This window comes from Bombus terrestris, chromosome 8, assembly GCF_910591885.1.
Source record: "Bombus terrestris chromosome 8, iyBomTerr1.2, whole genome shotgun sequence".
Taxonomy (NCBI): domain Eukaryota; kingdom Metazoa; phylum Arthropoda; class Insecta; order Hymenoptera; family Apidae; genus Bombus; species Bombus terrestris.
Genome location: NC_063276.1, coordinates 3,353,175 through 3,374,903, shown reverse-complemented (window position 1 = coordinate 3,374,903; position 21,729 = coordinate 3,353,175). Strand labels below are relative to the sequence as shown.

The 21,729-nt window shown below is 36.2% G+C and overlaps 3 protein-coding genes across 6 annotated transcripts in view; 1 reads left to right on the top strand and 2 right to left on the bottom strand.

Annotated features, from left to right (window-relative positions):
- The window catches only part of LOC100642405 (ras-related protein Rap1), a 71,177-nt gene extending 61,851 nt beyond the window's left edge, over nucleotides 1-9,326 (top strand). For 2 of the 4 annotated variants that reach the window (XM_012311041.3, XM_003397070.4), the window contains 3 exons: nucleotides 321-598; nucleotides 1,579-1,860; nucleotides 4,895-9,326. In XM_012311041.3, the coding sequence (XP_012166431.1) occupies nucleotides 416-598; nucleotides 1,579-1,860; nucleotides 4,895-4,984 (555 nt within the window). In that variant the 5' untranslated portion in view covers nucleotides 321-415 and the 3' untranslated portion in view covers nucleotides 4,985-9,326. Of the gene's footprint in view, nucleotides 1-317; nucleotides 599-1,578; nucleotides 1,861-4,894 lie in introns of all 4 variants that reach the window. The other 2 variants (XM_012311040.3, XM_012311039.3) reach the window with 1 other exon arrangement.
- Nucleotides 5,483-7,864, bottom strand: LOC125384649 (carboxylesterase 5A-like). The gene has a single exon (XM_048408108.1). The coding sequence runs from the start codon at nucleotides 7,862-7,864 to the stop codon at nucleotides 6,551-6,553; it is 1,314 nt and encodes a 437-aa protein (XP_048264065.1). The 3' UTR covers nucleotides 5,483-6,550.
- Nucleotides 8,922-20,654, bottom strand: LOC100645199 (carboxylesterase 1C). The gene is made up of 4 exons (XM_048408216.1): nucleotides 20,111-20,654; nucleotides 15,949-16,219; nucleotides 9,070-9,179; nucleotides 8,922-8,939 (listed from the first exon to the last, which is right to left on the bottom strand). Exons 1-4 carry the CDS (start codon nucleotides 20,276-20,278, stop codon nucleotides 8,922-8,924), a joined length of 567 nt encoding a protein of 188 aa, XP_048264173.1. The 5' UTR covers nucleotides 20,279-20,654.
- Between the last annotated feature and the right edge of the window lie 1,075 nt (nucleotides 20,655-21,729).

Sequence of the window (21,729 nt, the reverse complement as noted above, 5' to 3'; positions counted from 1 at the left end):
AAAAGAAAAATATTTTTCACACTCGAAAATTTATATCTTTAAAAAGATATCAAACTTAGACAGTGTAAGGAAAAAAGGAAATTTTAATGGAGAATTTATATTCCAAAAAAAATGTTGCTACATCTTGAAAACCGAAGAAAGAACGAAACTTTATCAAGGAATTTGTATTTCGGAAAGATATTACATTTTTCTTTCTTTTTTTTTTTTAAGAGAAATTTTATTGAAAAATTGCTATGGACAAAAATAGCAAGTTTAAAAAATAAAAGAAAAAAGATCGCGAGAGAGTAGGGGAAGTAAAAGTGTGCTTTTGTCACCAGCAGGTCTGGTCTAACTGAAAGCAAAGAGGAGCAAAACGTGGCGGATTCGGTGACCCCTCGGCTGTGACCAGAGGCGCACAGAGAATTAGGGCAAGGAAATGCGTGAATATAAAATAGTGGTGTTGGGCAGTGGAGGTGTAGGCAAGTCCGCCCTCACTGTCCAGTTCGTACAAGGAATCTTCGTGGAGAAGTACGATCCGACGATTGAGGACAGCTACCGCAAACAGGTCGAGGTCGACGGTCAACAATGTATGTTAGAAATCCTAGACACAGCCGGAACGGTGAGTTTTTCTTTTTCCCCTTTGATATACGCATTATATCTTTTCTTCTTTGTTTTATTATTTCAACTCTTTATTCTATTCACTGTTCTAGTAGTAAAATGTAGAATAGACGTTACGTTATTTAGAATGATCTTTTATCAACTTCTTTATATTTGATGTTGTGTATATTCTGTTCATAAAGAAACGTACAAAAGAATAGCGTTTTTAAAGATCATTTTTAAGCTGTTCTTTTTTTTTTAGTAATTCTTTTATATTTGATGTTAAGTTTTGTATACACAACATTGTACTGTGGCAAATTATTATATCACATTTATCAGGTAATTGACAGACAATTGTATTTGTTTTTGGTGAGCTTTGGAGTAGATGTTTATTGATAACAATGATAGAAAAATATGTTTGCCGTAGTCTGAGAGGAAATCAGAATGGTAAACGAAATTTAAGTTTCACAATTTGGCTATCATTATAATGATGTCAAGAGTAGGTATAATAAATAGTAATATCATAATATAATACACAGAATCAAAGCAAGTAAAATGTGTATCTTTCTCAAAAGGAATGTTGCAATGGTATCATATGTATCGCATAACTTGCTAAAATGCCATAAGAAATGTTAATTTTATGCTAATGCCAACTGAATTTCCTTAGAAAATTTAACATGGGTGAAGCAATCTTTCTACACGTTTTTGAAAATTGCTAATTGACTCCAACATTTTCTTCTCACGTGTCATATAATATCTTTTCAATTTTATTATTCAATATATATATGTTTCTTATATTTTTCTTTTCGTCGTTGAAATTTTTCCCATCTGTAAAACCGTTTCACGAGTTACCTTCCAAGGTAACCAACTTCTGAAGGATGACTTTTACCCCTAAACTCGAGCCACCGCAACTAAAAAGAGATGCTCCATCCAAATCGGAGCCAGACGTTTCCTCGTGGGACAAAGGAGCCATAAATTGACAGAGTTCTCTTCTTTCGACAGGAACAATTCACAGCCATGAGGGACCTTTACATGAAAAACGGTCAAGGATTCGTGTTAGTGTACTCGATAACGGCACAGTCGACGTTCAACGACCTGCAGGACCTCAGGGAACAAATCCTGCGGGTGAAGGACACAGATGACGTGCCGATGGTGCTGGTGGGCAACAAGTGTGACTTGGAGGACGAAAGGGTAGTGGGCAAAGACCAGGGCGTCAACCTTGCCCGGCAATTTAACTGCGCGTTCATGGAGACCTCTGCCAAAGCCAAAATTAATGTTAACGATGTGAGTAGTAGGTTTTGCAGAGGCCATCCTCTGCACACCAGTCTCTTTTCCCAGCCTCTTGTAGGCCATAGATAGGTGTTATCTATCTGTGGATTTTTATCCATTTTTATGAGAAATGTAGAGGTCCAGAAATGCACACAATGCGTATCATATGTATAAATATGAATTTGCATAAATATCCGCCTTTTAGTTGTTAGCTTCGGTTCTCCGAGTGTCCATTGGTTCTTGAGAGAGAAAGAGAGAGAGAGAAGATTGGATGAGAGTAGCATGAAGATTATCTAGGAAGAATAATCGCTTGTAATTTCCTGAGGTACTTTGCCCAGAGAATTGCAACTATCAGTAGTCTAATGAGTCTTTGATATCTGTTTCTGTTATTGCCATGGATATTTAAAAGCTTCCAATTTCAACACTATTCCAATTTTGCTTGCTCAGCCTTGTAACAAGAGAGAAAGACTATAGTTGCAGGTAAAATTGGACTTTGATGCAAATGTAAACTGGCCTTCCTTTTTATTTTTATATCTTCCCTTAATCCATGCTGTAAATATGAAATTGGATATTGTAAGGCAAGGGATTAGATAAGATTTCTAGTAAACAAAATTAGACTAAAATATTCAGTTAGAGAAGAATTTATTAGAAACTTGAAAGATTCAGTCCTTATTCATATCAAATATATTTCATCCATATGGCATGAAACTTGATAGTAGATGAAACTTGCAGATTCGAATGAACTATAGCTAAGAGGATCATGATATGGAATGATCTATAGAGAGTGCGTGTGCAAGCTGTGCAAAGTTGTAGCTGGAGGAAAGCGAATCAGGAACGTTGTTACGAAATAACAGTAGCGTTGCCATCGAGAACAGGCTATTGTTGGTTTTTAATTAATACCACCAGTGTGGGAGTTCAAGACCGTTACGAAGGCTGAGATATTCTAATTGAACGTGGGAACGTAATCGCCTAGGTGTGGGAGTATGATTCGCACGTCGCTGTTCACCACAGTTTGTATGGTGTGACTTGCAGTTCACGATCATCCTTCAAATAGACCAGAAGAAGAATAAAGATAGCAGGAATCGTTCGAACATCCTAATGTTTCCATCATCCCAATTCACCCCGTTAAAGACCAATCAGTGAAATAATAGACAAATGGTGATTTAACGATATTCTGAGAAACCTGAACGATAGAGTGAAGCCATAAGATTAATCAAGTCTGAAATACTGATAAGGCGTTGGAGACTTGCCAAAACTATCGTCAGTTCACAGCTGTTCTTCCTTTGCAGCTGTAGATTAATTTTTTAAGTAATTAATTGAATGCAATAATTATTATAGGACAGTAAATAAAATATATATAATTAGATATTATAATGTAGTTTTAACGAATGGTCGTGGACAGAATATTACTTCAAACACCCATTAATAATCAACTTATAAATGACGTTTGCAAATTTAAGAAGTTTCCATTTTAAGTCTTCTTCAGACTGGTAGCCCTAATTGTGATTATATAAATTAATCGATATGATCAACGCTTTAATTTATGATTTCATCGAATCTCTTCCAACAGTAGGAGAATATATTAGAATAGTAATAGCTTGTTATATTTATTAATATAACAGTCACGCGCAGATCAGAAAGAAAAATGATTTTCACAACTTGAAAAGAATAAATGAAAGAAGAAATAGCGATAAAACGGATACTGAACAAATCCCCTTGGAATATCCTTTCTCAGGCACAATGCCAAACAGATGGAATTTATTAATATAAATTATAGGAAGAAAATTGCAAACTTGCGGCAACGCGATATTGGATCCTCAATTGTAGTTTCATCTTTAAGAAATATGATCTAATTTCATCTTTAAGAAATCACACTTTCCCTCTGTGTGAAAACTGTTAAAAGTGTTTTATTGAAATTTTATTCTACTGCATCCTGTGCACTTGTTTGAAAATTATTTTATGATATGAAACTCAGATATTTAGCGATAACAATGATTATTTTTATCGACGGATATGTCTCTCCATTCGTCTCCCCTTGAAAACACTGTTGAGACAGGTTTCTAAAGATTTCACGGTGAACTGTACTTCAGTTTACTTCTGAATAACTTCTTCTCCCCTGAGAATTCATCTGTTTTACTGTGTTTGATTACTTTCGTTATTTCGTTGGTCGGGAACTGCAATTCACTTGTATAATTGAAGATACGGCCCTTTTAATTCTTTTCTGAATACAGACTGTATTATGCGTGTTGTGTGTATGGTTCTATTATCTAAAAGCGTAAAAGCGTGATCAGATGACAAGGAGAAAATGAAACTGAAGATGCAAAAGAGCGTAGACAAGGGATTAATTAAATTTTTATACATTAGTTTAAATAAATTTTTATTTACATCTATCTGTATCAACTTGGATAGAGAATTCCAGTTTTCGCCAAACTTCCACACGTAGACACGCCTGAAGTATTTTCATTTTACACTTCTGCCAGCAATATTAGGCTTATTAACTTTGGCTCAATAGGAATAAAGTTCTTTTTTCGTCGAAACAGCTAATTGTTTGTACTATCACAGCTAAAGTGGAGATAAGTTCTATCTCATTAGTAGATAGCAACTTTGCGAACTGTAAAGCAGTAATACAAATACTTTCTGTGAAATAATTGCTTTGGAGAAATCTCATTCATACATGTCCACATGCCAGTTCCTATTCTTTCCCTCTGAGACTTATGAAACCTAACTTTATCGAGTTGTTGTAAGGATTTTCTTTTCTACCTTCAAATTGCCTCCTTTCCTACAATAAATTAAATAGAAATATTTCAATTTCAATTTGTAATACTCGGTTATTCTCACTTCTATAGTTTTATCAGCTTTTAGAGCTTTTCTCCTTTTAGCAGAATAAGCAAACAGATTTCAATCTTAACTTGTAGCATTGAATTATTCTTAATTTTAGAATTTTATTGTTGAACGTTATTGGCGGAAATTTTGAAATTCCATTCCTGTGGTGACTCAAAATCTCTCACAATGAGACTCTTCGACTAACTGAATCCTATTTTTGTTGCAGATCTTCTATGACCTGGTGCGACAAATCAACAAAAAGTCACCAGAGAAGAAGATGAAGCAAAAAAAGAAATCGCTGTGCCTACTTCTGTAAGGTAGATCTAGCAGAAGCCCATACTCTCCTGCATGAAACAAATTCACAGAAAAACTAAAGGGACAAAAAATCAACCAGCAACAACCAGCAACAAATCCGGACACAACCAGCGGATGATACAGGGGTTCAGGCGATCACTGAATAGAACTAAAGCTAGTTGACAAGGAGGGGGCTGACGGAATCACAATAAATAGAAGAAAAAAGGAACAAGAAACGGTGAACATATAAGAAGGAGATGTAGAACATCAAGAAGAAGAGGAAGAAAAAATAAATGAAGGAGGTGACAATGAGAGACAGGGGCAGGAAAGAAAGTGTGGAAGATGGAGAGCGTGGAGAAGAAAGTTGAAAAGAATAAAACAGAGATAGCGGGGGAAATATAAGCAGGGAGTAAAAAATAACAAAAAAAGAAACTAATAATGTTGTACATACGTTGGTCCCGGGGTGGTTCGTGTGCACGCGCAAACAAAAAGGCGCACAAAGAGTTTTTTAGTGTTAACGAGACCCCGTGACGTCGGTTATCATTAGGAGTTTTGCATTAATGAATAAACAAGAAGAAAAAGAAAGGAAGAGAGAAGACAGAAGAACACAAGTGAGGATGAATAAAAGAAATATGATTAATTAATGATAGTATATAAATATATATATATATATATTTAGGAGAAAAGAATGAAAAAAAAAAGAAAAATGTTTGGATGTGCGCGTGCGCAGGCCACTGGCCCCTCCATGCATCTCTCGCCGCGCACTTCTTTTATATATATATATATATATATATAAAATATAATAATTATACATAGACAGTACACATACACACAATAAAGAGAAAAAGAACACAGACAGACAGAGACACACACACGAATGATTATTATTACTATTATTATTATTATTAATTATTATCGAAGCATCAAAATATTCATAAGTTATATCAACCGTTTGTTTCTCGAACAATATATGTTTTTTCTATATCTCTCCGTATTAAAGCAAATAATAAAAAATCTCTCAGTGAATGTTAAGAAAAAGATAAAAAACGAAAACAAAGAAAATAAGCCCAGGCTCTCTGGTTCTCCTCCTCATTGCTACAACCTAGACACCTGATCTGTTTTTTCCCTTCTTTTTTTTATACGATCGTGTAAGTTTCGTATACATATATATTTAATCCGTTTAAAATTTGATTTTGTTTCGTAATAAATATTGTTCGAAGCGTACAAATCGTTAAACTGGAAAACTTTTTGCGAACATACACCACTTTGCCTTCTCAACCCTTCTTTAATGTCCTAAGCGTTTTCATTGTCCTTACGACCAAACTAAATTTAAAAATGCTAAAATGCTAAACGATGCTCGTGATGCATCAGCGTTTCGCATTTAGGTCTGTTTTTATGCAGCCATTATGAAAACACAAACCATAATGCGGCCGATCGAACGCAAAATGGAATTAATTGAAGAACAGACTATATTACATGATTCATCTATCAAGAAGATAACACAAACCAGGACGCCCTAAACTCATCAACGTTTGTATAGAAGAGGCTCCATCGTACGCATGCAAAGGAAATCTAAATAATTCATCGACTACAATTCCAAGCACCAGAACATCGTGACAACAGCGAATCCACTTAGAACAACCCCATAAGAAGCTTTTCTCCATGTTGTGGAGTGACTGGTCATGTTGCAACAATTACTCATCGTCTCTTTAAGAATCATCGGATAATATTCGTTCCAGAAAGCCAGTGCTTTGTAATCAATAACATTGGAATCGCTCATATCGAGGTTCCTATCGATGATTAAGATTCCAGGATCTTCTTCGGTGTACGATTCCCATTTAACAATTCCTGGATTGCCATTCTTGGCGAAATTACCCAGCATCCCCATTACTACCTCGGCCATTTTCTTGTCGGCGAAATTCCATTGAACAGGGCTGTTAGTCATTTGGGGAAGTCCCCAGAAAAATGGAAGCTCGAACATGTGAGGAACCCCGGCCCATTCAGGCACATCCTTGATGACAGACTGAGTCTTGGACCTGTAGTCAAACCTGTAAACATACGCCAGCTTTTCCTTGGACACCTTACCAGCCAACAGAGTGAGCCCAGCTGCGTATTTCTTCTCCGTTTGCAGATCCAAGTACCTGTCCCGAAGGTTACCTTGATCCTTGCTCGGCGGATGAGGCTTGTAAAAGAACAGCACCGCCTCGGCGACCATTTCTGGTTTCAGTTCGCAGGTACTGTTATCTTCCTGGACCAATGATACGAACTCGTCAGTGATCATCATCTCGAAATTTCTATAAGAAAGCTTTCCATCCAAGTCCCCCTTGTCTAGGGACTCTATATAGGCCAATGCCTGTTCATTATTGGTGTAACCGACGATTAAAGGAACGGAGTTCAAAGTGCCACTGTCTAATATGTCTTTTGGATGCATAGGTAAAAACGGTTCCGTGGAGTTATTTGTCTCGTAGTCAACGATGGGACCCCAGGTCTCGATAGAGGAAGTTAGATCGACCAAGGCGGTCACGTTTACTCGACGAAGACACTCCATCAGCGCTGACGTTGGTCGTCGATAACAACCAAACGTATCGGTGACGATGTCGACCACCGGTAATTCATTTTGAGGCGAGCCAACAGAGCTCACCGCGTCTCCGCTCATGGCGATGGCTTTGGAGAATTTACCTCTGCTCAGAGGACTCACCAGGTGTAAACCCACACTTATAGCACCGGAGCTGTGGCCGTAGATCACCACGTTGTATGGAGAACCTCCGAAATGCTGGATCTTCTTCTGGATCCAATCCAGAGACGCTATCTGGTCGAACATCCCGTAATTCCCTGGAGCCTCCGAATCCATGGTCGTGAAGAAGCCCAAGATATTGAGACGATACGCCACAGTGATCACCATGATCTGAGGAGAAGATGATCGATTAGATCAGTTAGCGTGTTAGAATTAGAGATTCTAAAGAGTTTTTTCTTTGAGAAGTTGAGAGCGAGAGGCAATATTGTTAAACGGATAGGCTAAGAGTTTTCGAAGTTACATGTTCCTTCTTAGAGAGGTTAGGATCGTTTAACTGCGAGAGATTGCAGTCTGTATTTTCTGAACCAGTGTTTTTCCCGTTTTTTTTTTTTTTTTTTTTTTTTTTTTTTTTTTTTGTTTGTTCAACTTTCTGTAGATCAGATTTTTGAAGAAAAGAAAAGGAGCTTCGAAAGAGAGAGAGAGAGAGAGAGAGAGAGAGAGTGAGAGAACGAGAGAGAGAGAGGTTAGGAATGTGTGGACGTTACGTTACGAATTAACCTATACGATTCATTTTGCTTTGAACAGTATGTTAGATAGGGAAATGTTTATAAGGTAGACTATTAATATTGTCTATATAAGATTTTCTATTATAACGTCGTTTTTACATTGCTTTGTAAGACTATAAATGAATTAGTAGTGGTTAGAAGTTCTTAACGATATAGTTAGATCACACAAGGTCCCTTGTATTACTGTATAATACATCGTTGTACGTTTCTATAACAATTTTTAAGAGTCGTTAAACGTGTTCCCCTCGATAACGAATTCCCGCGTTAAAATAACATTTTCTGTGGCCGTTGTTTCTGAATTAGCATTTACAACGTAACCTAACATATGCATCATGGATGAACCCGTTGGCCGGTGCGATTCCAAAGGTCGAATTTACCTTTGTATATCTAAAGCGCACGAAGAAACACCCTAATTTCCTTCGATTTTCTGTCGACTTTTAACATTCACTCTGATTGATTCGCAATCTGCGATTCTTTTCTACAATATGTACAGGATATAAGGTCAAAGCATCGCTTGCCAATCACAAAACGTCCTTCCAATGTAAAAATAATAAAACCTAGGCTTGTTAAAAAATAATATCTGAAAAAAATTGTAAAAAAGAACACACATACATTTAAATTTTCGTCCTATTTACAACTTAGTTTTCTATCCTCTATTGTTAGATAATTGAAACACCCTGTACATGTAATTTCATAATAATTGTTACATATGTTTATATGGTCATTTTTGAAATCCAGGTTATGTAGTGGATGAAATATTGTAATTTTGGAATTTTTAGAATCTAATATATTTGTTGAGTAACTCACTTTCTGTCTGCTGACGAAAATTGAGGCATTCCATATGGCTGGGGTGCCAGTGTTGAAATCACCACCATGAAACCACACCATCACTGGCCATCCATCGCTTGGTTTGTTCCCTACGAAAATTTAATTCCATATACATAGTATAGCATATTTACACCATGATATGATTTAATTATTTAAATGATAACGATCAACGATAATGATTCGTATTTTGAAACTTCTGTATAATTTCAAATTAAAAGAACTTAATACGTTTCCCATTCAATTCTTTTTTTATCATAGACCATAGTTATTTTTATTATTTGCTATTTTTTAAGGCAGAATTAAAATAGGGAGTAGAGAAAGTAACAAATATTAAAAATTTGATTAATGTAATTTTTTGGCTGGAATTCGAGGAGTTACTGAGGCTGCATTCGTAAATTCCTAAGATCGCAAAGAACACGTGCGTTCTCGCAAGTATGCATCCGGTCAAACCGGTGAATCGATCGCGACAAAATTTGCATACCATCATTCTTCGCCACTGATGAGTACTGAACGCCTCGAAATAGCCAAATTCTCATATAGGAAGGCACTGATATTATTATTGCTATCGTCATCATCACTAACATTGTAAATTCAAAGCTTAAAAAATCTTAGTAAAAGTATAAATATTTGGAGATGCAGGAAGTTCAATGATTAGACAATAAATTGAATAATAAATTTACGTAAAATACATATGTATACGGTAATAATGTTAGGAGTATGATTGAACATATTAAAAGTCTCCTTACTGAATTAATTAATAAAGATTTGATGAATATTGAAATACCCTACATAAGGCCTAAAGAACAAATCATTGAACAAATTTATATCTTATAGACAATTTTGTTCTTCTAATTGAGAATTATGATAAATTTCCTAAATCAATATACCTTAGACTCTAAACGAACGATCTAGAAATTCCAGAAGAGCTCTTGTATTATTTAAAACCAATATCCATAATGCATTCAATAATTATAAAATTAAATTATATTAAGTTGCTTAAATTAATGAGGTATATAAAAATATTAACTATAATATCTATAAAAATAAATTATAATAGATTTTCTATATCAATATATTCCATATCAAAGGATTATCTGCCTATATATCGATAACTTGCAAATATCCAGGGGAAATAGCCACAATTCACGAATAACTACGAAGTCCATTTAAACGTTATTCAGCGGAAAAGTTACAAAAACTTCCATGAAAAGGTTGGATAAAAAGCACGAAGACCATCTGGTCGGGGTTACCGTTTGAATAATTAATTTCGGTGATTTCTTTCAAGGGGCTATGTAACGTGTAGCGTGTGGCCGGTTTTTGAAGCGTGCCAAGGTCGAGGAAAATTCAGGCCATTGCTCGGCAGGATGCTTTAGATGGCGCGATAAGCGTAAGCAGACGATAGAAGCATATAGGTTCGGTAACCGGAAGTTCGGCCTGGTCTTCGTTATCGGTACCTTCTGTCATGGCGTCTGAACCATCCAAAAATAACCATTCACGGGGATACGGAACTGCCACAACGATTCATTAAACGACTATCGTGATTGCACACGGCACGAATCTTTTCCAAGTTCGTATGTGGTTGATTAGTTCAAATAGAAGAATTAATTTCTGGTTTTTGACGCGTTTGAAACAGATCAGGATAAGAGGGATGCTTCGTAAAGCTGCATTTGGAACCAGTTTAGTTGATCATCAAATTTTGATGAGTGAGGTGAGTATAATAAAGTTTGAAGATATTAAAAACACTTGTGTACTTTCATTAAGTTTGGGATATTTTATAAATCTACATCTGAAACTAGTTTGTTTACTAGAGGTTAGGTGCACTAATAAGAGGAATAGTAAGATTTGAAGAGACTGTATTGTAAAACATTTACATACATTAAGTTTGGATTTGATTAAAAATATATTAGTTGATCTAGGCAAATTTGTTCATTAAACTTTGATGTACTAAATGTCAGAGATTATGTAAAGTAATAAAAAATGTAGTAAGGTTTGAAGATATGATATTACAAATATTTTTATAAGTACATCAAATTTGAGTTTAATTCAAAGTGTATTTGTCAGTAAGACAGATTTAAGTAACCATGTTAAAAGGTTAAGCATGAAGGGTGACAAATGGGGTGAAAGAAGAAATAAAATATAAGATCAAATTAGAGGTATTGAACTATGAATTGTCTTTATTGAATAAAAAAATGCAATTTAAGAAATGAAAATGTTCAATTTATTGAATTACAATTATGTAGTTGTCTTTAAGCTTAAAAAGAACCTAGGAGATTCAATAAGTTCATTATATAAGTCAGGTTTAAAAATAAAGACAAGTTATGTCATGGATACTTATTACAAACCTTTTTATCTATGAAGTTTAATCATATACTAGGGACCTTCAAGAGCTATCTAATCATATATAAAACTAAACCTACCCTTAATATAATGTTTCATCTAAAAAGTTCGTTAAAAGGTCTCAGTAGAGAGGAACTAATAAATAAAATTTAATCAAGGTTATACTTAAAAAGTTGGCTATAGTTCTTTAATGTATAAAAAGCTTTACTTTCCTAAGATACCCGAGACAAACTTTCTTCAACGAACTGCTTAAAAATCTTAATAAAAATCAAGCAAAGAATGACAATTGTGGAGATTTGGGGATGGCGGTGGGGCAAGGGGTAGCCAGGACGGAGGTGGTTTCGTGACCGGCCTCAACAGTATCTTAACATCTCGACTAACCCTAAAAGATCGCGTGCCACGACGTGCACCAGTTACTGTTACTCTTGCTCCTTGCTGTTTCTATATCGACCGGGGTTGACTTTGCGGGATCGACACGATTTCCCGATTCGCCGGCTGTCCCCTATCCTATTTTTTCTCTTTTCGAGTCGACCACCGTGACACGCGTACCTTGCACGCGTTCATTTCTTTTCAAACTTTTTACAAGGTGATTCGGAACTTTTACGATATCCCTGCAATTTCCGGTCTATATGATAGTCGAAGTGGATGTTATATTTCAATAGAGATTATTTCTTCGCGGGTTTTTATGCAAATTGATACGTTTATAAACCTAATAAAACAAATGGAATCTAAAAGGGAGATCTATTTCGTCCTACTTTAGATGTTTTCTATATTTCTGCATACTATGTGTATTTTGCGCAGTTTTAAATTTTCTATAAATGCATGAAAATCTAAATATATTATTACTTTTTATGTATAAAATATTCGAAAAGAAATAAACGTTCTATTCGATTCCATTTCTTGAAATTAAGGATGAAGAGTTGTATCATTCCGTTGTTTAAAACCATTTTTATCCATGTGGACCCAATTTATTTTTGGTTAGGAGATGCAATCGTTTTAGGTTACAATCACGTGGTTCCATAATGTTTGCTTGAAACGATCGCCATATTGAATTCTACAATCACCTCTGAATTTACAAGTTAATTTTTTAGCTTGATTATATACTATGCGATTGTAGATTTTAGTATTTTGTAAAAGTTCCCAGAAGAATGAAATATTTTAGGAAATTTTAAGAACTTAATAAGCAAATATTCATTGAAATTATTCGACTCGCCCTATATAATATCACGTAACCCGGAACGGACTCTAAGACAGATCTTCAGATAGATGGCAATTTCTTCTGTTGCAAGAAAACGGTTGTGAATTTCATTCTATTAATCCGAATTTACCTTTGCCATGAATTTTCCACGTTTTTCACAATAATTCACACTGCTATAAACCTGAAATTGTTTTCTAACATTATCTTTGCCCATCTCAGAATTTTCAAAGTAATCAGCCCTAGAGATCTAGACAGGATTTAATACGTTTCTAACCTCTCCATCTCGTCCATACAAAGAATGAAATATTTTGCAAATTGGCAATAATTGCTATCATAAACCTGTCCTGTATGATTGATCGGTTTCATTTATCGTTTCACATACGTGTTTCCCTTCCATTAACTATCTCGCATACCAATCTCCGAATTCTTGTTTCCTCCACTACGTTATATAATTTTGTCCTTATTTTCTCTCTATTGTGACTATTTTCATTTTTTTTTTCTTTTTTTTTTAGTGCTTCATGAAAATTTCATGGCGCAACTATATAAGCTAGAAAGAAGCCACAGGCAACGTCCTCGACCTATATCGAACATTTATAAAATTGGCGACATGGTAATCAATCTCATGACTAGAGGTTTATCAAGGGTTTTCCTCAACTAAAATTATAGCGTTCACGTTTTCCATCCTAATAGCCGCTTGTTCTACTAGTGTATTAGGCTAATCTCGATAATCGTTGCGCAAGAAGTGTGCAATTTGTCATCTAGACTGTAATCTATACCAAGTAAGTGCTATCATTGAAATCAGAAACATAACCTCCATCTGTATCGCGCTTAATCCTCTATATTAATTTGTTGAAATCTTAAGTCTTGGAAAAGAAATTACACAAGTTTTTCAACCGGTTAAACGGAGAAGTCTGGCAATTACGCGACTTTTCCCAATTTTTAGTATTCTGGATTCATTTCAATTTCAATGGATTCAATTTCATTTCTTTTCACTTTAGTCCGCTTTACGTCGAAATTTATCAAAAGGGTTAAATTAGATTTTGATTAGGTTTAAGGTTAGTTCGGTGTGCTTCTTTTCAGGGTTACATTGGGCTTAGGTCTGGTATCCTTTTTAACGATGAAAGTAATTTAACCTTCTTGACTTATTTCTAATTTTTATTTATAATTGATTAATTTTCTATCTTACGTGACAAAGATGACTGACAATTTTTGCATTATTTACATTTTTACATTATTTTCTTTTAATTTTTTTATAATTAGTAACCTAAATAAAATTATTGCAGTCGTTAATGATCCAATTGTAAGATTGGTTAAGGGTTAACTAGTTTAAAGGAAAAATCTCTTTCTATGCGTATTGGCATAGCGTCTCTTGATCGACGCTAAAAGGAGAGGTTAGGTTATGGGATAAACCTTGGCAAATCTTTTCTTCCTTTCGCGATTTACGAGCGCTATGATGCACGAGACATCCGAAATTAGCTGAAAATGATGCTCGTAATGCCGCTATTATCTTAGTCCTTAACCGACATCCTGAAACTACCAAATTTACGTACCATTGACACGCAGCTGCCCGCATTTATTGTCAATCGAGAAATTGCTCGATAAGTCAGGGCCTATGTTCTACGTAAAAATATATAGGCTGTTTTACATAAAATATATAAGCAAAAATTGCAGCAATTATTCGATCAATATATTGTGAATTATGAGTAGACACGTATATATTTTCTAAACGAGTAGTAGACCTATATTGGTGAATAGATAGAGTTAGGAATGGGGGTAATGGTGACCTTGAATATTGACAAGCTGATTTTCAGCAGGCCATACATGGACTGTAAGACATTTATAAAGATTCCACGCGAAGTTTTCGGTATCTTCGCTCAGCTTTCTTTAATTAAAAACTTTTGGTCTTTGGAACTTGGAAAATCTTCCTGGCAAATCGTAAACTGATTTCTTGAATTTTTTGTAAATTAAATAGAAATTAAATATTAGATTTTTTGGTCTCCAAATAACGTTCTACGGTTTTCGTAATTTGTGAACAAAAATTTCTTCAGCTTCGACTTACTAATGAAGAAATTACTCTTTACGGAGAGTCTATACACTATAGTATACAGAGTGGAGGAAAATTAAGTCGTCAAAGTGCAACTCCGCAATCGAAGCATTTTGAAAAACATCGCAGAAAGCTATTTGCCAATTAGCATCTAACTTCAAAGCTCGAACGAGTAGGTAGTTTACACGAGTCTAATTTCCTTACTGTACAACTGAAACTGTAGAACTGTAGAACTGTTCACGCGTTGCTTAGAGAAAAAACAAAACGAGGAAAAAGAAGTTATACCTCGTCGATACACGACGACGTTCTAATCGTGGGTTTTTTTCATGACGAGATAACCATCGAGTCACAGCACTTCGTTACACGATATGTCGTCAAAGACGAAGAAACGAGCCACTGATCATGGTCAGTGGCGTGTTGGCAAAAAAGTTCAACTTTTGTTCAAACGAGAGGAAACGATTCACGTGTCGAGTATCGAAAGTTTCATCGAATGCGCTGTTATCAGTTCCATCTGGAATTACGATTACGCTATTTGTGTTTAGTAACGGGATCTCAGATATTTCGAATTTGCGTCGCTTTTGAACAGTTTTTGCTTTTTTCTCCAGAGAAACAGAAATATCGTAATTAAAAATGTCATTGCTGGATATAATTCGTTACAGTTTCGACATGACGAATAAAATATTCATTCATCGAGTCGATGCTACTTTCGGAATCCTGACACGCCCCAAAGTTTTCAGCGGACACGTATGTATGACAAAAAATTTGGAGCTTAAAACTCTCTTGAGAGAGTCTCGTACGAGTGTTTTTAAATTTAGACGTTTTCCCATTTTAATTCGTTTTTGTCTCGCTTTCTAATTTTAACTTTCCATGTCCTTGGAAGAAAAGGAACCGGAAAGCAGGAAAAAGATACCTTCCAAATTTACGTTCGATTTATTTCTATATCTTTCTCTCTAACATCTTTAAAATTGTCTTCGCATGTTTTAATTCATTTTTATGCTGCCTTTTTGTCAATTTTCCTACCATTAAAAAATGTAATTACAAAGCGCAGAAAAACGTGTCTTCCACGTTTCATATGTTTTTATATATCTGTCCTCTCTCGTATTAACTTTCCTCCAGCTTTAAAGCAATTAATTGCGAACTGCAGACAAATCTGTTTCCCACGTTTCGTTTCGTTTTCTAGCTGTTCGTCTCGTATTCATTTTTCTCGAGAAGATAAAAGAAAAAGGGATAAATGAAAAGCAAATCGTCGCATTACCGATCCGATCATAATTTTACTTACCGTCTGGGGAAAAGATGTTCAAGTACAGACAATCCTCGCTAACTCCAGGATCGGGTTGCTCAACCGGTAGCAATCTTTTGTAGTATTGTTCGTGAAGTTTCGGCTTGTCGGTCATTTGTTGACAGGACGGTGCAAATTTTGTTGCGTTTCGCACACCGCTCCACGATGGTAGGGGGTCGGTAACAGGCGCAGCAAAACGTAATTTTCCCAGCGGTGGCTGGGCATAAGGAATTCCCAGATATTCTATCACCTTTATCGAATTTACAGTTACCTGTAAAGTAGAAGAAAGACGATCGTCCTGTAATTGTTTGCTCACAGATAAAAATGGATACTGGAAAGGTCTGAAGAATTATCTGGCTCATTGTTACTTTATGTTTGCAGGTTAAATATTGGAAACTCTGCAAAGTAAATTTGCAAGGCTAGAAAGAGCATGGAGACCAGGGGAATGAAAACGAAATTATGAAAATTGAAAACTTAAGATACTACTGTGTCTAGTTGCTGGAGCTGGAATGGTGAAATTTGTCGATGAAGATTAAAAGAAGATTAAAAGAAAGGTGGAAGGAACGGAAAAATGTGGACACCGGGAAAATTAGAAAAATTATGGTATCATAGCGTTTAACGCCTCTGTCTTAAATTTCACCTTGTTACGCGTATTAGAAAATTTAATACAAAATTTAGTCGCAACGTAGAAATTGAAAAAATAAAGAAAGAAAAAGGAATAGAAAGATACGAGAATTGGAAACTGGACAAATTAAAATATACCGCTACGTAGAATCGTAAGATTCGATCGATATTTTCTGACAAAAGGAATTTTCCAGATATTACGCTCTCAATGTCGAATAATTTTATCGTAAATGTGGACGGAATTTTGCGTTATTCACTGACATTACGATTTCTAAGAAAAACGTCTAATCGACGGCGTCATTTCTCGATGAAACACGAATTTACGTGTGACAAATTACTCTTGCACGTACAGCCAGGCATAATAATCAAAAATTGGCTGGGCCAGAATCAAAGTTTCGAAACTCATGAACTTAACATTAGGTTCCAGTACAACGTAACGATGGTACATTTTTTTTTTCTTTTTTCATGGACAATTAAAGTTACATTACTCATAGTTCACCTAACTTCTCGTGATTTTCATCTAACTACGCTGCCACATTTTATCGCGTGAAGAAAAATGGCAGGCAACGGAACTTTTTAAAGAGAATCCTTTCCTCGCTTTAATCTCGATGTTTCGCTCGTAAAAATACCAACGTAATTCCACTTACTATGCCGTAGCTTCTCCTATTATAACTTTTTCTACGCAAAATTCTTTCCTTTGCGTATAGAAATTGTTTTACGTTTCGAATTAATAAATGGCGAGTTTAGAAATTGAAATTGAATGTTGTCAGAATGTCGGGCATAATCAAAGATAAATGAAGGATATTCGAAACGCGATACTTCTTACGATACTCGATGGATAAAACAATTTTCCACGTTTTTTAGTCGAAATTCATAAAAATGTAAGCTCGCGTAAATATCCGCGGTCTAATAATAATTTTTACATTTAGTTCGATCGAACGCAACGTGCAATTTCGCCCGATCTTTCGCCATTGTGAATTTGATGATAAATTTCGCTTTTAGATTAACAAAGAAAAATGTGGCACACTAATTGGAATATCCGATCACCGGAAACAACTCCCAGTTTCCAAGAAGGACATGGAAAAACATGATTATGCATGAGAGCCAAGTACGTGCGGTAAGTTCTTTGAACTTTTTGTTAAAATTCCGTGGTTGCAAGAATTTCGCGAGAACGAAGAGAAAAAGGGAAAAAATGCTAGCCGTATAGTATTAAAATTCATAAATGTTGGCCCAGTTTATACATTCATCGCGCATATTATCTGCATATACTTAACTGTGACAATTGAAAGTTACAGTGCTTGCATGTTATTGTTCGTCACACGTTTAAAATGTCAAATATTTATTCAGAGGCAGCTTTGAGGTTAGGTTCAACGTTTACGTACGGGACAGTGATATATTCGTTTCTGCCACTGCACTTCCTCCTGCTTATGCAAAGAACGATGTTACTAGAGAAAAATGTAACGATAGTACGAGGACAAGCAAACGAGGATCATCCTAACGTGTAGTCAGATAACGTTGTACCACTCTGCCATTCTGTAATTTTATGTAATAACAGAAGTACGAACACAGAGTGAAGATCTCGTTTAAAGTTGCCTCTAAAGATCTTGATCATTTGCCAAGTACTCGTAGGCGAAAAAAAGAGTTAAATTTACTATCTTTTTAGGCCTAATTTTTCTAGGATTCCAGGATTGCATATCTTCTTGTATCAATTCTACATTTTCTTCAATTCTACGTGTATAATTTTACATGTATTCTACACTTATCTGTATGTATAATTCCGTGTCGCTGTTTGGTAAAATTATAAAATGAAAGAGAAAGCGAAAGGAAGATGAGAAATCAAAATAGCGTTAAAATTAATAACGGCAAAGACAAGTGAATTTCAATCAGGACATTTTCAATGCTTGAAAATACCAGCAATGACGTAACTTACTTGTAATGAAACTGAGACTAAAAAGCGAAAAGATAGGAGATGTGTAAATAAAAGAATTATTTTGTTCGAACGACGAGTTGAGAAATTCGAGCGCGAAAGGGCCAGAGGGGCGACAAATCGCCTCTATGCGATCTAACAGGTTAAACTTCCGCATCGCAAAGAGCGAATGCCCGAAAACCGCCTCACAATAAAACTTTCCGTTTGATTGCTTAGCAACCTGCGAAACACGTCGACTCGATTCGTTCGCATTATATATATTTTTCCTCTAAATTCTGTGTCTATGTGTAGAACAAAGTTAAGAAACGACGATAAAAATGTTGAATTTTCTCCTACAATTAATTTAAAGCTACCACTTTATACGTTGATACCGAGAAGATTTTGAACAAAATGGCCCAAGGTATTTTTAAAGCGTACAACTTGCCGCAACAATTTGATACATTTATAATGTATCAAATATGTTGTAATAATAAATTGTAATAATAAAATTTCATCAAACATACTTCTTTATTATATATTATATATATTTGTCTTCTTTATTCTATTGGATAAACGACACATTCTAGACACACTTTGGCTACCATTTTACAAAATTGATCAACTCACCTGCTTGTCTTTACCTTCTCCATTTTCTTAGATCAAAAATCCTGAGACGTACAATGGCTCACGAAAATATTCGAATATTCCTAGAAACTTCTTAGGTATATATTATACGAAGCATTTTGTATATATATATAGCTATGTTTTGTATATATAATAGTATATATATATCTATAGCTACGAACGACGACTATTGTGATTATATCGGTGAAACTTGAGACGGATCTGAAAACGTATCTGGAAGTCACGAGACGCCCATTGCAAACATACACCTCGCAAAGGTCGCCAAAGGATCTGAACGGTCAATTATTCGCTATACTAATAGCCGTGATATTTAGCGAGCCCACTCGTGCCTCTAATTGCGTGCTTAAGACGAGGTATTATCTCGTACCAATGTTTCATTAAACGTATCTTTCCAATAAATAACTTGCTGTAACTTGTCTGAGTAAGAGACATTTTAAGAAACGCTTTCGATCCGAAATTTCCAACTTTAAAAATGTCCCGCTAACGCGCGTAATAAGCCTTAAAATCGCCCCTTAAAATGTCGTAACGCTCGTCGAAATTGTCCATGATTAATGTTCGAATTATTGGGTTGGCAACTAAGTGATTGCGGACTTTGTCATTAGGTGGTATTGACAAAAGCCGCAATCACTTAGTTACCAATCCAATACCTTGAAGAGCCGGTGTACGGTAACGCTGCTAACGAGTACGTTAAATTATCTGTATGAGCGTACATCGATGGCCAGAAGAAAGTTGAAAGAGCGATAAAACGAGGCTGAAACGCTGTAATTTCGCAAAGGTTGAATTACGATTGACAAGAAAATTTCAAACGCGCAACATGATCCTATGCCTGGGAACAGACGAGTGTTTGGTATACGCGAAAAATGTCTGCGCGGATTTTTTCATTTTTCATGCCAGAAATATACGATAAACGTAAGAAACAAGTATCAAATTTAAACTTTCTTTCGACCATCGCTACTATGTCTAAATGAAGATAAAATCGTGTCGCACCTCCTTGCCAGCCACCGATCCTTGGCCTGAGATCCTGACGATTGGCTGCTCTCGACCTAGACCCTGTCTAACCGGGATCCTCTGAGCCACGATTTGGGAATTGGCTACCGGTAAGACGGCTAAGAGTCGCGGCAACAACGCGAAAAGCAACCACGCGGAACACTTCATTCTGCAGACTGATTTGCCACGGAAAGAATCAGTGGCTCGACTCTGGGGCCTCGGTTCAACCCTCGCGTGACTTCAATCGGCCACCCTCGACCAGTTTCTCCTCCTAAGGCTGTTTCGAGACCTGCGCGCTTTCACCTGCGGCTTTCTTGCGTCGTTCAAAGTCTCCTGGTAGCCATGGTGTGCGACCTTTATGGTCAACGTGTTTGGTGTTTCACGTTCGAGTCGTTGAAGGACAACGTCGCTTCGATTTTGCTTATAGCAATTTTTCTCTATCTCTCGTCTCTGTTGTCTGTTGCTGGATGTCGTATCTCTATGTAGCGGACATGCGACGACCACTTAACAGCGTCAAAATTTCCAGATAGAATTGCTGTTTTAATTCTACGAAATATCGCTTAGCTTTCATTGTATAATTGAACGATTTACGAGGTTTATTATTCTATGTAGCGACAGGTTTTCACGATTGGGGGCAAAATGTAATAAAGTCTGTGTAACGATAAACGCAGACATCTGACGAGCAACAGCAGTAAACTGACTGCCACCGCTCTCATTCTCCGTCGTCTATATTTTTCTATTTCTATTTTCGTCCAGTTTCTGGAGGTTTATGTTCGGAGAAAATCGAGAAGGAAAAGGGAACCTGCTTCTGTCGGTTTGTCCTTAGCACCATGGAGAAGATCTTCTACGATGGGACCGGGGATTTTGTCGAATTTATGGGAAATTCGAAGCCACGAAAATGATACGGGAAAATAAATAAAATATTCGAAGCAGGCTGCTCGTTATAATTGTTAATGAACCTCTGTCTAAATTTTATTTCTTCAGTCGCGTCCACCGAGGCATACATTTGCATAAAAATCCGCGGCATACTAGTTATAGCGCTTGCACAACTTCGATTCGTATCGCGTAATTTCTTATCACTTCTCTCGTATTGATCGTTTATCGTTCGATATCGTTCATTTGATTTCAAGCCGTTTTATCGCACGTACAAACGGACATTCCCAATATCCTTCAATCTTCTTAAGTGAAACCTCAACCGGTTGCGATCGAACGTTATTTACAGAACGAGGATTCACCGGCGATAAAAAGGGACGAACAGAGACAGAGAATGTGGAAAGAAACGGCGGTTAGAGGAGCGATCGAAAAGGGCGGCAGTTAGCGTGACCGCAAAAATCGCAGAAACGAAGAGATAACGAGCGGGGCATTAGACAATATGCGCGTCCGACGTAGGTGAAAGGTGATATTGTAGTTTACGGACTGATGACGGCCAATTAGATCGACGAATTCAGGCTTGAAACGAGTCAAAGCCACGGGAAGAACAGACAGACCATCGTACGTGACCCAAAATTTTGTCGTTAACCTTTTATAACGTCGTGTGATTTTTCTTTCTCTCTCTTTTTTTTTCTTTTATTTTTTTTATTGAACTTTCGCTCAGACTGTTACTGCAGCAGGCTGTGTGC

Coding starts and splice junctions, on each gene's coding strand:
- LOC125384649 (XM_048408108.1), bottom strand. CDS start 7,864: ATGGTGATCACTGTGGCGTATCGTCTCAATATCTTGGGCTTCTTCACG.
- LOC100645199 (XM_048408216.1), bottom strand. CDS start 20,278: ATGAAGTGTTCCGCGTGGTTGCTTTTCGCGTTGTTGCCGCGACTCTTA. Junction 16,220..20,110: donor GATCGGTGGCTGGCAAGGAG/GTGCGACACGAT, acceptor TCTACTTTACAG/GTAACTGTAAATTCGATAAA. Junction 9,180..15,948: donor GAACATCTTTTCCCCAGACG/GTAAGTAAAATT, acceptor AAATTTTCGTAG/GGAACAAACCAAGCGATGGA.